We start from the raw sequence: 16841 nt of genomic DNA, 5'->3' as shown, positions 1-16841 counted from the left end.
CAAAGTCCTTTTCAGTAATCAATTTATATATATATTTTTATATATCTCATTCATGAAATGGGAGCAGTAAAGTGGTGGCGCGGTAGAAAGATTAGGGTTTATCAATTTTTACAGTTGACAGAGTAAATGATGTTGTTCCAACGAGGTCGGTTCATATACTTTAATGCTAGGATTTGTATATATATTATATTAGGTGTCCTCCCTCCTACCCAAATTTATTGAATTTCATTTTTTCCAAATCGAATTTTCTTATTCGATCGATGTACAAAAATTTAGAAACTTACGGTATTTGAATTTTCGATATACATATGATCGTGATGTTTATATATTTGATATGTGCTAAATTTCAAATAAAAATACAAAAAAATAATATGTCCATTTCATGTGTTTGTTTATTCATAACCAATAATTCACCGGCCAGAAGGTATATCAATTGATGAAGTATGTGAGAACTTGCTTGTGTATTGTATATCGAAGATTAACAAGTATGTGAGCACTTACTTGTGTATTGTATATCGAAGATTAACGGCTGCGAGTTTCATTGTTACACGTCCTTAAGTCATAGACGTCGTCTTAATTTAATTTTAATGATAAATTAGGTGATTCACCTGCTACTCAGACCCAACCCGATTCGAACCGAACCGAATCGAACCCATTGGAAACCCACGAGGCATAGATTTTACTCCTCTTGAACCTCTTGTATAATGTCTCGTAATCCATTATTGAGATATTGTTTGATATATATCAATGCATTTAGTTGGTGGTATACATTAATTGCTTGATTTTGGGAAAGTAATTGAATTTGTCTACGTGAAGTATAGTTTGTTCGACATATTTTGACCAACTACTCATTGCAAGATTTTTTCTTAAAAAAAATATATTTGAATTGTTATAAATTAAACATTTTAAATAACTTCATATGAAATTTGCAATGTACATAAATAATATCAGTAAGTAATCTCTTAAAAAATTCTCGTATTAAGTTGCGTCAAGCTAGTGACATTCTTGTATGATTTAGTTGGATGCATGAGCCATAAAATAATAGAGATATCAGATTTTAATGAGTAACACTGGTTTTTTGGATTTTTTATTTTTATGTTTTTTAACTTTTTAATTATATTGTAATTTTAAATAAATCGTGTTTATGTCTTGCTTAAATAATTCTTTTGTCGTGATATTTCTTTCGAACATCTACTTTATTTAATAAACATATTTAAATAACAATAATAATATTATTTAAAATGATAAAATTATTTTATTAAAAAGTAATATTTTTTAAAAAAAATTAAAATAATAATGATTTAAATATTGTAAAACATATTTATTTAATATTAAAAGAATTTAAAATGATTAAGTGGACAGTGAAACCCATAAATAATGAGTTTTAATGTTAAAAGGAATGTGAATGAAAAAAATATGTTGTTATAATAAGTATGTGGCAGTAGACTCCACGATTTTTGATGAGTTAGTGGGTGTTATAACAACCTACCATTGCGGATGCCCTGATGAAAACAAGAAATCTGAAACCTTCCAACCTGAGTATGACCTCCTTATGAGATATACATTGGAAACGACAGAAGAACTACTTCGTGTACATCTCTTTGCTCGTGAAACGATTAAAAAGAAATTAGATTTGACATAGATTTACATTTTATTTTCTAGTTTTTGTATGTTGTTTCTAATATCACCATCTTATGTAATGCTATTTTCTCAAATTATATAATTTAATTTTCATTAAATTCATTTTCAAGTTATCCGAACTAGCTGTCACATACTAGTTTTCTAGTTTTTAGTTTATTTTTACCGAATTATTATTTTTATAAAAATAATGCGATAAAATTTAAAATACTAACTTAGTTAAAAATATTAAATATATTAATTAATATTATTTTAAATACATGATATTATAAATAAATATAACGAAAAATATAAATAAAATGAGTGAATTGATGGAGAGGTTTGTGATAATAAATAAAAGTTCTTAAAAGGAACGGAGTTTGTAATTTTAGATATGGCACATCATAAACCTGTCGCATATGCCCTAATACGAGTCCCAATTTTTAGGGAATCAAATTAATACCACCAAACAATAACGTAAAAGAGTAGATATCTTGTCAGTTATTTGGCAGACATATCGATCTGATCCATACATTGATTGAAAAATAATATTTTTGATATAAAAAATAATATTTTTTTCCCATATGTTGAATCGGTTAGAAGATTCGTCTCATAAAATAATCTATAAAATTGTCTCGTAAGAGTTTTTATGATAAAAAAACCATGGATCAGATACTATCAACATGTTTTTTAAAATATCATAATATTTTATGTTAAAAAATGGCAAAAACTTGTATGATACGATCTCACGGGTCGTTTTTTGTGAGACGAATATCTTATTTGGGTCATTCATGAAAAAATATTACTTTTTATTGTAAATATCGTTATGATTGACTCGTCTCACGGATAAAGATTCGTGAGACAGTCTCACAAAAGACCTACTCAAAAAAATATAATGATACTTTTTCTCACACACTTAATAGCGATTTAGCCCCATAATTCCGCGTGAAAAGAATATTTTGTTTTGCTTCGTTTTCGTCGCAATTATTATCATATTGGTCTGCGGAGTGGAAAGATTAATAATTTTCCATAGAAAGAAGAAAGAGACTTTACTTCATTACTACTTGTATCAACGCGTTCAGATGTTGGGTTTTTTTTAACCATGAAATGCTTTCGGCCATAATTTTTTATATAAGCAAAACATCGTATATGTTTCGTATTTTAGACTTTTCTATTTTAATTAATCAATGGGTTTTTCGTGAGACTGTTTCACGGATCTTTATTAGTAAGACGAGTCAATCATACACATACTTATAATAAAAATAATATTGTTTTAATGAAGGAATAAAATAGAAGATCGATATAAAAAAATTGATTCATGAGACCGTCTCACGATAATTTTTGTGTTAATGAATTATTTTACCAATCCACTAAACATCTTCCTATGGAAGTATAGCAAATCCTCAACTAAAGAGAAAATATTTGTAAAAATAATGATTATATGACAAAATATCATCTTTATTATTATTTTTTTTTATGGTGGTCAATGTAAACATTCAATTCATCATATTCAAGATTCTTTTTCACGAACATATTTAAGAATAATATTTCTATTGATATTAACAATTCAAGCAATAATTTGATATGTAATATTTTTAAAAAAAATAAATTTAAATTAATATGTGTGTTAAAAAACTATTACAAAATATTCATTTTAAAAAAGGAAAAATATATTATATATTATGAATTAATTGTCACTAGTCAATCTACGATGCAAATAATATATAAACGATTAAATATAAAGCAATTTTTTTAATAATTTAATTTACACAAATATAACAAAAGAAAGCACCCAAAAAAGAAGGAGAGAATATGCCATTTGAAAATTCGACACCACCTGTTCGCTGGCCTAGAACCCGACCCGAGAATTATAGGACATAAATATTTGAATTGAGTAGTTGAATGTAAACACGTTTTTTTAATTATTTTAAATCAAATATTTCAAAAAAGACATATTCAATTATTATTACACACAAAATTTGTGATACAGTCTCATTAATCAATTTATGAGAAGGATATCTTATTTAGATTATTCGTGAAAAATAATAATTTTTATGCAAAAAGTATTATTTATTATTGAAAATACGATCATAGTTGATCTGTCTCACGAATAAAGATATGCGAGATCGTATCACAAAAAACATACTTTTATTATTATTTGTCTAAACATGTGATCCATGATTTCGTCAATATGGAGAAATGTTTTTACTCTCTTTCATTGGAACTTTTTTTTTAATAAAAAAATAATTAATGGGAACTTTGTGTAATTTTATAGATAATTATTTGTATTTGGTCCAAGCCTAGCTTTTTATTACATTAAATTGAAAAGTGGAAATGGTTTTAGTAAATACTCCTATACAAAATAAAAATATGTTGTTCAGCCAGTGTATTTAGATATATCAAAATGGATCAGACTTATCTCAATACGTAAAATTACATACAAAATTAGTTAGCCGTCCTATCCCGTCACCTAAAATCGATGAGTTTGGTTGATAATTTATATTAGCGATTTCGAGTTCGACAACTATAAATTGAATGAAATAAAAGAGTTCAAGCTTGAACACAAGTTCGGGTTAAAGTATATGATTAGCTTCAAATGTTTGTTCAAATATTTAAGAAAGGTGAGTTGGTAGGACTTAAAATGTAATTTTCTATTTTGCTTTCAATAAAAATTAATATATTAACCTTCATGTAACTAGACTTTGTATATTAAATTTGGTACTTTGAGATTCTGCACACCCACGGTAAACAATTATGTGAGCACCGATGAAACTCTTTTGATGTAATGAAACATATCAAATTTGTGCATCTAATAGACGAGTGTCACTTTATCGATATGGTGCTCATATTAGTGGGACGAGTTGACATGATACATATCTAAGTGAAAATTAATATTATTAACACAAAAAATAATATTTTTTTAATGGATGTTTCGAAAATGAGATTTGTCTCATAAATTGATACATGAATTGTTTTACATGAGTTTTGTGTAAAATTTACTTAGTATATAGAGTATATTACAGAAAAACCAAGACATAATCAGTAGTTTATTAATTACTTAAGTTTAATGATGTGTTAGCTAAAAATTAGTAACTTTTTTTTTGGTACGTGTCATGCAAGAACGTGTTTCGAGAATAAAATTTTATGGATTTTATTAATGGGTAGAAAATATTTTGGAAATTAATTTTTGTCAATTTTTTATATTAGTACATGAACTATTTAAATCGGCACAAGTTGCAAATATCAATTAAAGGCAAAAATTTGTGTGAGACGGTCTCATGGGTCGTATTTTGTGAGGCGGATATCTTATTTAGGTCATCCATGAAAAAATATTACTTTTTATGCTAAGTTTATTACTTTTTATTGTGAATATCGGTAGCGTTGATCCGTCTCACAGATAAAGATTCGTGAGACCGTCTCACAAGAGACCTACTACTCTCAATTAAAATTGATTTGAATTTCACGTGAATAATTATTTTTTTTACCTCTATATAATAATGTGAAAATTCATATATTACATTTGCCACTCCGAATTTAAGTTTATTAATTTTTCATATTATTGGACAGGGTAAAAATGGATTAAACCGATATTCAATTATATGTTTAAAAAATATATCGGGCCTTGAAATTAACTTTGAAATTTATTTTCTTATTTTGTGTTGGGCTTTAAACACAATATGCCCAATTGTATTATAGGTCTAATCCAACAAGAAAACAAATTTCATCATTTCAGATTTCGAATTAAAGTGATTTGAGATTATTTCGATAGAAAAAACTTGTTACTGACATTTGATTTTTTTTTGAAAATATATTTTTAAAAAATAATCGGTTATTTCGGTCAATGTTATGGATCGTACGGTTCAGTTTGTTTGGTGAAAATACAGAAATCGGTCGGTTTGGTTTGTTGTGAAAAAAAGCGATCGGTTCGGTCATGATAATTTTGGTTCGGTCAATTCGATTATAATCGATCGCACCCCCTGACTATGGTCGGACACTCGTTGAAAAAGAAGTTATGTTAACAAAAAGAGAATTCATTGTTGTTGGAGATGAGAAACAAAATTTGACATTTTGTAACAAGAAAATTTTTTTAGTAGTTTTTGACATTAATTCAATTATTTCAACCCTCATAATATTTTAAGGGAACTTCTTTTGGCATGTTGCCGGTTAAATTTAACATCTTATTCTACTAATTTATATATATATATATTTATTCGTTATTCATTGGAGTACTAAAGTGACATCACAAAATGACGATATGTCACTAAAAAATGTTGAGATGACGATGAACATTATTGACATGTCCGATATCATGATGTCAGTCAGATGAAAAATAAGAAAAATGGAAAGAAAAAATGCAAAATAGTGTATTATGCTTTTGAACTAATTGACCATTAAAAAATGAAAAACATACAAATTAGAATAACTCTTTTGTGAGGAGGTATCACACATCTATATCTCTGTGACTGTTCCACTCGATTCATATATTCAATGAAAAGTAGTAATTTTGATATAAAATTTAATATTTTCATGAGTTGTGTCGAGTCGAAAATTTGTGTCACAAATTTAACCCATGAGAATTATAGAACCAACAATATAATTTCCTCTATAAATTGATTTTTTTTTAAAAAAAGAAATAAATTGAAGACTAGAGCGAATGGATGAGGCATTCCAAGATGAAACAAGTCTTTTCATTAGGGCAGGATCTTGATTATTAAACAAATAATAATTAAGAATGAATATCCTATCTAATTATTCAAAAATTTTATATCATAACATAACGTAAAAATATGCAACCGAATTTCATCAAATATAAATTTTTAAAAGATTAACCAATCACATAATCTCGAAGATTGTAGTTTAAATTGTGATCATGATAATATAAACTCAATCTGATAGTATACCGTACATATCCACCACTATTATCTAATCTATTTTACTCAAGTTTTTAAACATTACATATATTCAAGTACATATAAATAATCTGTGAAATATAAAAAAATCGTACATAATATCATTTCAACGTTACTCACATAAGTATATTTGAATAGGTAGAATATAAAACTAATAGCAAAAACTTGTGTAAGACGATCTCACGGGTCGTATTTTGTGAAACAGCTCTCTTATTTGAATCATCTATGAAAAAATATTATTTTTTATGCTAAGGCCGTCTCACAGAAGAAGATTCTTCAGATAGTCTAATAAAAGATCTTCTCAAAACTATATATATATATATATATATATATATATATATATAAAATAGAATCCACTTCAAACACTTCTACGATTTTCACGCCAAATATATATATATGGAATAATATCTGTAAACGCCACTTTCATAATATTTTTTCAAGATTTTCTTGTTGATCTCTATATATCAAAATCGTAGTATAGTTTCGGCTTCCCCCTGCTGCATGTGTTTTCTTCTTGATATGATCTATTATTTTGATTATCCTCTGCTGTTTCTGCGTCAAAACAATGGGCGAAGAAGTTCACCGGGAACATGCGCTGGAAGATGGTGGAGATTTGGTGAGGTTGAACGAGCAGATGGTGGTGGTGGAGACGGAAGTGGCGGCGGTGGAGATTGTGCTTGTTGAAGAAGTAAAAGGCCATAGTTGTACGCGGTGTTCCAGGGTTTTCAAGAACGGTAAAGCTTTAGGAGGTCATATGAGCAGTGCCCATGGGCCAATGAAGAAATTTGATTCGTCTTCCAAGAAGCTGAAATCCGTTAAACGGATTGCGAACCAGAAGAATTCTACGGATTTTCAAATCGGTGAATTTACCTGTAAGTGCTGTGGTAAGGGTTTTCTATCGGAAAAAGGGTTGTTTGGTCATATGAGATTGCACCCGGGAAGAGAGAGAAGAAGGACGAAACCGCCAACCGAATCGATTATTGAGAATCCAGTGAAGTATTCCTTAGAACCCGAATTACTCGCGGACGGGTTTGATTCGGAAGATCTCGTGATTGCTCCAATAATCGAGGAGGATTTCATCAAGAATTTGAGGGAAAGGACCGTGACAGGTAGGCGCGGGCGCCGAGGTACGAAGCCTCATAAGGTTGATTCTCAGAAGTTGAGGAAAAAGAAAGCACTGCTTAGTGGTGATCCTCAAGAGTTGAGGAAGATCATGGATCATCACGATGATTCTGGGTATTTTAGACGCGCATTTGGCAAGTTTTTGGATTTTCCAGGGCCCGACATTGAGGAAAAAAGGGATATTCAAGTTGATTTCCAGATGGGAAATAATGAGAGATCAGAAAACTCGGAAACTACTTCATCCTACTACTGCTCGAATTGTCCACTCGCACGTTCCGAAAAGTTTATCATTGCTGATTCGATATCGAAAGATGTTTCTAAAACACTCATGAAATCTTTAGATATGGACGAATCAAAGAATATCGAACATGAGAAACGATCGGAGGGAACGACCAGCATTGAGAACAGGCTTACAGGGAAGAAAAGGAAGTGGAAGGATTCAAATTTTACCGGAATTAAAATCATCAAGAAAATCATAACTGATCATTCACACACAACACAAGGATCAGAGGAACAAACACCGCTGCCGGATTTGTCACAACGATTTTCCGATCTTGAAGGTTAGCTGAGAAGGAATTGCAACAGTTCACCAGATAAAAAAACACCGAGTCAACATGTGAAGAAAATGTACAGTCCTTTCTCCTCGGAGAAATCATTTTTATAGCGAGTCATGTTTTAAGTTCAAGGTTTCTCAATTGTTGGTTCAGTTAAAGTTTATTTGGTTGGTTGGTTGGTTGGTTTCTCCTTTTAATCAGTCTTACGATTTCATTAACAAATCAAACTTCATCTCACGTTTCAATCAAATTCTGCAAATGATTAGAACTATACACCATAGGATGTTGTTGGATATATCTTAATCCAATGAGTTTCTTTTGTATTGTACTTCAGTTCTCATTGTATATTGCTAACCATTAATGGACGTGATGAGTCCACCCAATCCGATGGCTTTCCTACCATTGTCCGGTTTAGGACAGAAGAAGTCCTTCGTGGGACATAAGATTCAAGAACAAAGAATGCAAAATAATGGGACAGTTTTGAATTAGACCTTTGAGGCTTGCCAATGAACCAAGCCCAGTTACAATAATTAGTATAATACACGAGGATATGATTTGTGAATAAAATAAATCAAATACACAAACTTCTTTTTTTAAAAAAGTCATTTTAATTTTCTTGAGAAAATCCCAAAATTTCCATTGTAATAAAATGTCGAATCTTTTCTCTGATAAGTAAAAAAAAAAATTCTGGTATGTGGTTTCCATATTTAAATTGAGTATCACTAGGTAAAATCCCACAATATATATTCAATCTAGTTTCCAAAATCAAGCGTATCTAGGTAACAATTCAATTAAATTTTGCTATATATGTCCTCTTTTATTTCAAAGGACTTATGTTTCATGTTCAAGTCCCTTCATTCCGTATATATATTAGTTGCTAAAGTTATTGTTTTATGGTCTCGAATGATGTAACATCAAATTACCACATTCCTTAAAATAAATCTTCATTTTCGCAAAATCATATGACATGAATTATAATTATAAATATACATACATAACCAAAAGTTGATAAACAACTAGCAAACATAATATATACTAGTTACTCTGCACACGCGATACGTGTGTGTACAGTCTTTTTTAGCATTATCGATGGACTAAAGTTAAATTTGACAAATTATGGATGAACTAAATTGATATTTGAATTGTTGAAATTTAAAAAAAAAATAAAACAAAAAATAAAAGTGTAATATGAGAATCATATAAGACTAAAGTTGGAAGAAAAAGTTGGTGTCATTTCTAAGTAGTTACTATCATGTGCTCAACTTTAATAAAATAGAATAGATAAATTCATGGTATTATATATATATATATAGGTAAGCGAAGAAAGTAGGTGGATAATTGGTATAGATAGATATATAAAAGTCAAAGTACACAAGACCAACGATATCTAATCCCTTTCTATGTTTCTTACATATAATAATGCTAAAAAATTAAATGAGACGAGCAAAAAAAGGAGAGCTAATTCCCACCAATCTCGATCACCCAGCACTAGGGAACTTGCAGCTACCAAATTCTGCAAAAGAACATTTGTTTTTTGTATAATGTTACATCAAATAAGCTAACAAATAGATCATACAAATGTGGTTGCGTTAGGTTAATGTTGCTACAATTTTGATATGCTTTTTTCAAGAAATAAAATTTTTTATATTTCAAGCTAACTTAACATTTTTGTTTTTTAAATAAACATTTTCAAATAAAAGGGTTTTATGAGAATCAAAAGCTTCGTTGAGCGTCTTTCATTTTAGATTTTATGTCGGAGTTGAATCAATTTCGTTTTACAGAAAAAATTTGAACAGGTGAGAATGTAAAAAGAAGAAAATTTATCAACATATATATAAGTAAAAGTGTGAAAAGAAACATTGTTCGAAAAATGTATATATTGGAAGAGATTAATATGGAAAAAATGACAAATGTTTGGACAGCAGAGACTTACTTGGAGACTGAGTAACAACGTAGGCGGCGCCGGCGAAATCGCAGGTCCAACTGCCCCGACCATTTCTCTGGTAGAAGCTGTTGAATGCATACGAGGCGTGTGCCACAAGGTTCTTCGGGTTGTAACACGCTGCGCCTGGCTGAATCGGCCGGCAATCTGCGCCTCCTTCACCACAAGCATAATCCAACGCCGCCTGCAATTTCTTCTCCCCCGCCTGTTCGTTAGCCACGCACCACGTCTGACCGATTGTACTGGTGGAGAAGTCCCCTGTGTCCCCACCGCTGCTCGGAGGCTTCGCCACCACCTGGCTTTTACTTTCGTTGTTCATGCTGAGGCCCTCGGCCGTCGTGAGAGGGATATCGTACACTTTTTGCTCGTTTGGGTAAAAGAGCCCGTAGTTTCTTTCGGAGGTGGGCCCGTTCTTCTGGTTTTCGTTGAAGAGGGCGAATAAGTAGACGTCGATTGGCTCGTTGGGCCGAAGGGGGGTACCACCGCCACTGAGCACTCTGCGCACCAGGTTCCCATTGTAAGCAGCTGCGTTTTGTTCACTTGCACCGATTTCATTTTCGTCGCCTTTCGATGGCCACCCTGTTTCAGAAACCACCATTTTGATGTCGTTGGATCCTATAGCACTCATAGCCGCGTAAACGGCGTCGAGCTGGGCATCGAACAAGCTTTTGTAAACGAGCCCATTCTTCTGGTCTACAACGCCGGGGTTGTTGCGGAACAAGGCGTAATCTAAAGAGATGGTGTCTGTATTCGCCGTGTACGCGAAAAACGGGTAGGCGTTCACCATTAGATAGGAACCCGTTTGTTTAAGGAAATTCAACATGGGTTTGATGACCGGCTCGACGAGGTCTGATTTGAAAGAACCAGATGATGAAGGGTAGGACGTCTGGAGCGCACTGAGGGCGATTGGGGAAGAAACTTTGATTGACGAAGCCACACCATATTTAGCGAGTGAAGCATACACGTTTTTCATGGCTGGCACGAGGAAAACGGTCGTATTTTGTGGATCCACGAAAACTTCATTGCCAACAGCAATGGCCTCGATTTGAGTATTAGGATGGTAGGCGAGGATATTTGATTGGACCCACGAGTCGGTAAAAGATTGACCGGCTGCAGCGGAGGCGAGCTGCTCGTTGGGAAGCGCGACAATCACCGAGATGCCGGAACCCGAGAGCGCGGAGAGGACGGTGGAATCTGTGTCATAGAGTTTAACTTTGGTGATGCCTTGTCCTCGGAGAAGTTGCACCACTTGGGGCGGCGACGGGAGGTTGTCGGCGATGCGGCCGTAGTTGATCCCTACGGTACCGGAGTCGCAGAGGGCATATCGGAGAAAAGGGAGTACGAAAAACAATGAAAAGAGAGAATTGGAGAAGTAATTTGAGGATTCCATGCTGTGGATTTTGAGGAGAGTGGAGGGTGGCGAGAATTTGTAGAAATGGAGAAGATTTATATAGAGCGGGTAGTGGAGTTCGTGGGCGAAATGGAGGAGTGGGCTTTGACGTGATTACTCTTTCTTGTTTGGTTTACTTTGTTGGGGGGAAATTATCTCTCTCACAGGGATAATAAATTTTTAATTTCCTTGTTATTTTGTTGATGTGAAATTACACGGAAACAACTCGAAACGTGATATGAGAACTGTTACACGATTTAAATTTTTTTTAATTATGTTATAAAACTTAAGCGTTTAGTCCTTCAATTGATATTATAATTGACACAGTTCAATTCACATGAACGCTAAATAATTCAATTAGTGAAAGGAAAATTATTGGGTTACAATAAATATTCATTTTAGATAAAAATATTCGATTTTTTAAAAATCTGCGGATTTGATGATAATCGAAAAGATTTATTGGTTCGATGATCAATCTATTAGTTTGTTTTTGAGATAAGATAAAATTTATTATCTTAAAAATAATTGAATTACGGATTCAACCATCGCACTCCAATAAATGGGAAAAATAAATAAATCATTTGGGGCACCATCATTAAGGAAAAATTACATTTATTGTTGGCTTAATTATCTTTTAACATTCTTGTTTTATTTATTGTAATTTGTTTACTTAATGTTTATAAAATGAGTAGGTGTATTGTGTAACGGTCTCACGAATATTTATCTGTGAGATGTGTCAACTCTACCGATATTCACAATAAAAGTAATACTCTTAGCATAAAAAGTAATAATTTTCCATGGGTGACTCAAATAAGATATATGTCTCACAAAATACGACTCATGAGATCATCTTACACAAGTTTTTGCCTAATAAAATTGCTAAATTACAAGTTAACGATGGATATATATATCTACATTATCGTTCATTTTCAGAAGAAAATATTCACATATGTTCGCGGTAAAATATTACACTTATGTATGCTACTTATACATACAGGAAAGTTTGGTATTTTCGGTACGATATCGATATAAATATTTTTAATATCATAATTTTCAGTACGATATATAGTATATATTTTCGATACGGTTCGATATGGTATATCATCTCTAATCTCGCCATTCTTTATTACTTAGAAATTATTTTTAAAATATTATAAAAAAATAATTTACATTTTAAAAGAAACAAATATTTTTATTTTTTATCCACAGGAGAATGTTTTACTTGAGCGGTTTATATATTGCAAAGTTAGCTAATTCACTACGTAAATGGCAAATGGGTGATAATGACCGGAAAAACACACTAAATAGTTTGGTTGTGATGCAATTATCATATACTAATTTCCAACGGATAGGATTGATTATGTTGGACAAAACGAATGATTATTGTTTTCAATTTGATGTTGCAAAATAAAATTAATTCCATGTTAATTCACCGGGCTGGAAATATAATGCGAATAGATTATCATCGTATCTGGATTTTGACAAAAATTTGTGTTAGACGGTCTCACATGTAGTATTTTGCGAGACATATATTTTATTTGGGACATCCATGAAGAAATATTATTTTTTATGCTAAGATATTACTTTTTATTATGAATATTGGTAGGGTTGACTCGTCTCACAGACAAAGATTAATGAGACCGTATATATATATATATATATATATATATATATATATATATATATATTGTGTGTGTGTAGAATAAGATATAATTTATCATAATAAATCTAAATTTAAAAGTATAAATATACAGTTAGGATTATATAAATTGAGATATAGAAGAAGAAATAAAAAAATATATTTAAGGGAAGAAAAAAAATGAGAATGTAGCCAAGCGCTCGTATAAAATAAATTGAAATGCATCTTTCTGAAGATGAGTAGAGCTGATCCATACTTATAGTAAAAAATAATATTTTTGATATAAAATTATGGATCGAATCAGAACGAAAATCTGTTTCATAAAATAAACTCGTGAGATTATATGTATTGTTATTATATATTAAATTTGACAGGTATTTTAAGTGGGTTGGGCACGTAAAATAAAAACAAGAAAGTCAAAATTAGAAGAATATCTAAGTCGGAAGTAATCAATTTTGCGACTCTAGCTGAAAATGAAGATATTTCACACCAAAAATCATTGGGTAGTGGGTACCTAGCTAGCACAGTTGGGAAATGGATTAATCGAATAATAATAATAATAATAATAATAATAATAATATATTTTAAAAAAACCGATGGGGTCACAAAAGAAACTAACCTCCTAATTTTGTCGGCTCTTTAAATGATCTAATTTCATGCCGTCGACATGAATTATTTCAACGAATAAATTACATGTAGGCACAATTTATTTCTTCAAGTATACAAATTTGTCTCATCGAAATATTGAAAATCGTACCTTAATTCGTAGTACAATTCCTTGAGAGGGAAGATAATCTTCTTTCACTTTCAAAGTTTGCTATATTAAACATAAAAAGGACTGTTTGACGAGCTAATTTTGTGATATGAATATCTGACACGACCTCATTCGTGAAAAATAAATATATTTGATGCTAAAATTATTATTTTTCACGATAGGTATGGATAAGATCGATTTATCTCACATGTATGAAATCGTGAAACCATCTCAGAATAGATATATTATATATTAAATTATTAATGGTTAGATTCGTTTAGTATATGATTATGATCATATGTTAGTGATGTGATCACGCTGAAATAGAGGAGCCGGGTAAGGAGTTCCAACGGATCAAATCAACAATTTATAGTGTATGAGAATTTTGAGTGAGGATGATGGCTGGGATAACACCTGCAAACAATGAAAAGAACTCGTGAATGGGCGCCGGAGGGGTGTCTGGCGTGGCCACTCCGATGCTAAAGTCAGCAGGTTTTTCAGGCGAACACAAGCAATATTTGAGAAAATATGTGTAATGCTTGAGAGTTAAAAGATTTCAGAATCTATAAATGACATTAATATTTGCTATTTATAGTAGAAAATGGGGTAGATACCTCGATTCTCGTGCCATCTACTAAGTATGGTAAACCGGTTGCCCCTACTAGCTTCTGATGACTTCTAGGACACTCCAAGTTCAAGTAGCTCTGACAGATTAGACTGACTGTACCAATCACACTCTAGTATGAGGCAAGTTTCGAGGTGGCTCGGATAATAGATTACCCGGGTACTTGTATGAGAGCCCGGGCTATGATGGCTGCCTGGGGAGAGGAGAAGTGCTCGGGATGAGGAGATCTGCCCGGGTCCTCGGGAAAATGACTAGCATATTGACTCTGTTTTGAACTATCCAAGTAACAAACCGGGTTAATGATGACCTGGATCCTTATGGGGGTATCAGTTAGATATGTGTATCTAACAATAAATCTCACGAGCGAGTGTTTCCTCCTGCATAACAAGAGTCAATCCACCAGCATTCTATTATATGTTTGTGATGTTCTAAAACCCCAATTTCAAAAAAAGAATTGGAGTTTTTTTTAATATAACAAATATATACAGAGAGAACGAGAGTAGTAGTATTTAGAACAATTGAAACGTGGCGTTTGAGCTGTTTTTGTTTTACAAACAATTATTTTTATAAAGAGTAGGTCTCTTGTGAGACGGTCTAAAGAAAATTTATCTGTGAGACGGGTCAACCCTACCGATATTCACAATAAAAAATAATATTCTTAAAGTAATATTTTTTCATGAATGACCCAAATAATATATTCGTCCCACAAAATACGTCCCGTGAGACCGCCTCACACAAATTTTTGCCTTTTATAAAACCAAAACATGCATTCATTTTTTTTTTGTTCTTGGCCATCCAAATACGATAGACAGTGCTCGAGCCTTTGTGATCCGAGATTTGGCGATAAACCTTTTCGAATCATCTAAAAATATAATTTCCTTACGTCGAAGTAAAGTTAACTTTGTGCCAAAAATTATATATACGAATTATGACATTTAATCATGATCCTGATTAAAGATATTGGTTATTATTTTTTCCCTTGGCTCACAAGTCAAGCAAAGATATATGAAATATACTTAATAACCTCAATTATTTATTAAAATGGATTTTTCATTCGATTCGGCGAATTGATTGAACGAAACATACATGACATGTATATAATTTATCATAATGTGTTGTTTATCCTTACTTTTTATTTTATAATCACTCTTATTATATATCATTTACTTATCCTATTACACGAACTAAACGGTGCCTAATGTAAAACCCAAAGATCCATTATTGATTTGGATTTGCGAGTCTATGAATTTGTCGTCTTGGCTGGTTGGTTTTGTAATGAACGATATTAATTTTTATCGATAAATATTGCAAGTTTACTTGTAAAAAAAATCTTGACGGAAAGATACTACTTTTATGTTATCATCTCATTGACTCTAACAATTTATCATGGAACTATATAATTTCTTTTATAGGAATGTATTTTGACTTCAAATCATTTTTATCTGACTTTGAAAAAATGGGGACTATGCTTAACACCAGGGGATTTTGTCAAGTTTTCTTTTAGAATTCATTTATTACCAAAAACATCGTTTTTTTAAAAAGATGTTCTTTGTTGAATCTAATAACAAAATTGGAATGTATTGATCGATTTAGTTATTAATCGGATCAATCCGATCCAAAATATTCATTCGAATAAAAATAAATGTAGTTTCGATCTTATATATTTGTTTCGCTGTTATATATTGTCAAAATTCAGTCTTAGTTTGTTATCTTTGTTTTTTGAGTGTGACAATTTTAGTCCTTTTTCTGATGTGAAGATGAATTGACAGTATATGCCGCGTTGATGTTACTTAAAAAAAAAAGTGGCTAAAATGTCCAAAAATCAGGTTATACAAGACTAAGGTAGTGTTTGCAATCACCTAACTGACAAGACTTACTACAATATTTCACACGACCCTTTTAGGTTTTGCCATAATATGTTTTAACAAATTACTGTCAGAGACTATATAACGGGTCTGAGACGGGTCCCATTATGTCCTTCTGCTTTTGATTTAAAGTTATAAAAGTTAATTAACCAGAAATTTAGAAAATAGTTTTATCTAAATAAGCCAAAAATGAAAAAAAAAATTTGAAGAGAAAAAGAAAAATTATATATAGAATAAGTTTATTTAAATCTTTATATACAATTTAATATCACATTATTTTTTAAAATTGCAAAAAAATATATTTTGAATATGATCAAATTTCCATAAAATTTATAAAAATCTATTTTGAATCTCTTTTCACTTTTAAACTCCACAAAAACTTTACAACACATTAATTCTCAGTTGAAATACACAGCTAGCCCG

General features: G+C 31.4%; 1 protein-coding gene across 1 annotated transcript; it reads right to left on the bottom strand.

Annotated features, from left to right (window-relative positions):
* Positions 1-9517: 9517 nt before the first annotated feature.
* Positions 9518-11675, bottom strand: LOC142522502 (glucan endo-1,3-beta-glucosidase 12-like). The gene is made up of 2 exons (XM_075625937.1): positions 10137-11675; positions 9518-9716 (listed from the first exon to the last, which is right to left on the bottom strand). The coding sequence occupies exons 1-2, from the start codon at positions 11533-11535 to the stop codon at positions 9682-9684; spliced, it is 1434 nt and encodes a 477-aa protein (XP_075482052.1). The 5' UTR covers positions 11536-11675; the 3' UTR covers positions 9518-9681.
* Between the last annotated feature and the right edge of the window lie 5166 nt (positions 11676-16841).

The sequence above is a fragment of the Primulina tabacum genome, chromosome 13 (genome assembly GCF_025594145.1).
Source record: "Primulina tabacum isolate GXHZ01 chromosome 13, ASM2559414v2, whole genome shotgun sequence".
Taxonomy (NCBI): domain Eukaryota; kingdom Viridiplantae; phylum Streptophyta; class Magnoliopsida; order Lamiales; family Gesneriaceae; genus Primulina; species Primulina tabacum.
Note: the sequence above shows the minus strand (reverse complement) of the source record. Positions and strands in the feature narration are given on the sequence as shown.

Bases quoted from the DNA above. Each gene is read 5' to 3' on its own strand.
- LOC142522502 (XM_075625937.1), bottom strand. From the start codon at position 11,535: ATGGAATCCTCAAATTACTTCTCCAATTCTCTCTTTTCATTGTTTTTC. The intron at 9,717-10,136 runs GTAAGTCTCTGC...GTTCTTTTGCAG, and splicing joins CGTTGTTACTCAGTCTCCAA to AATTTGGTAGCTGCAAGTTC.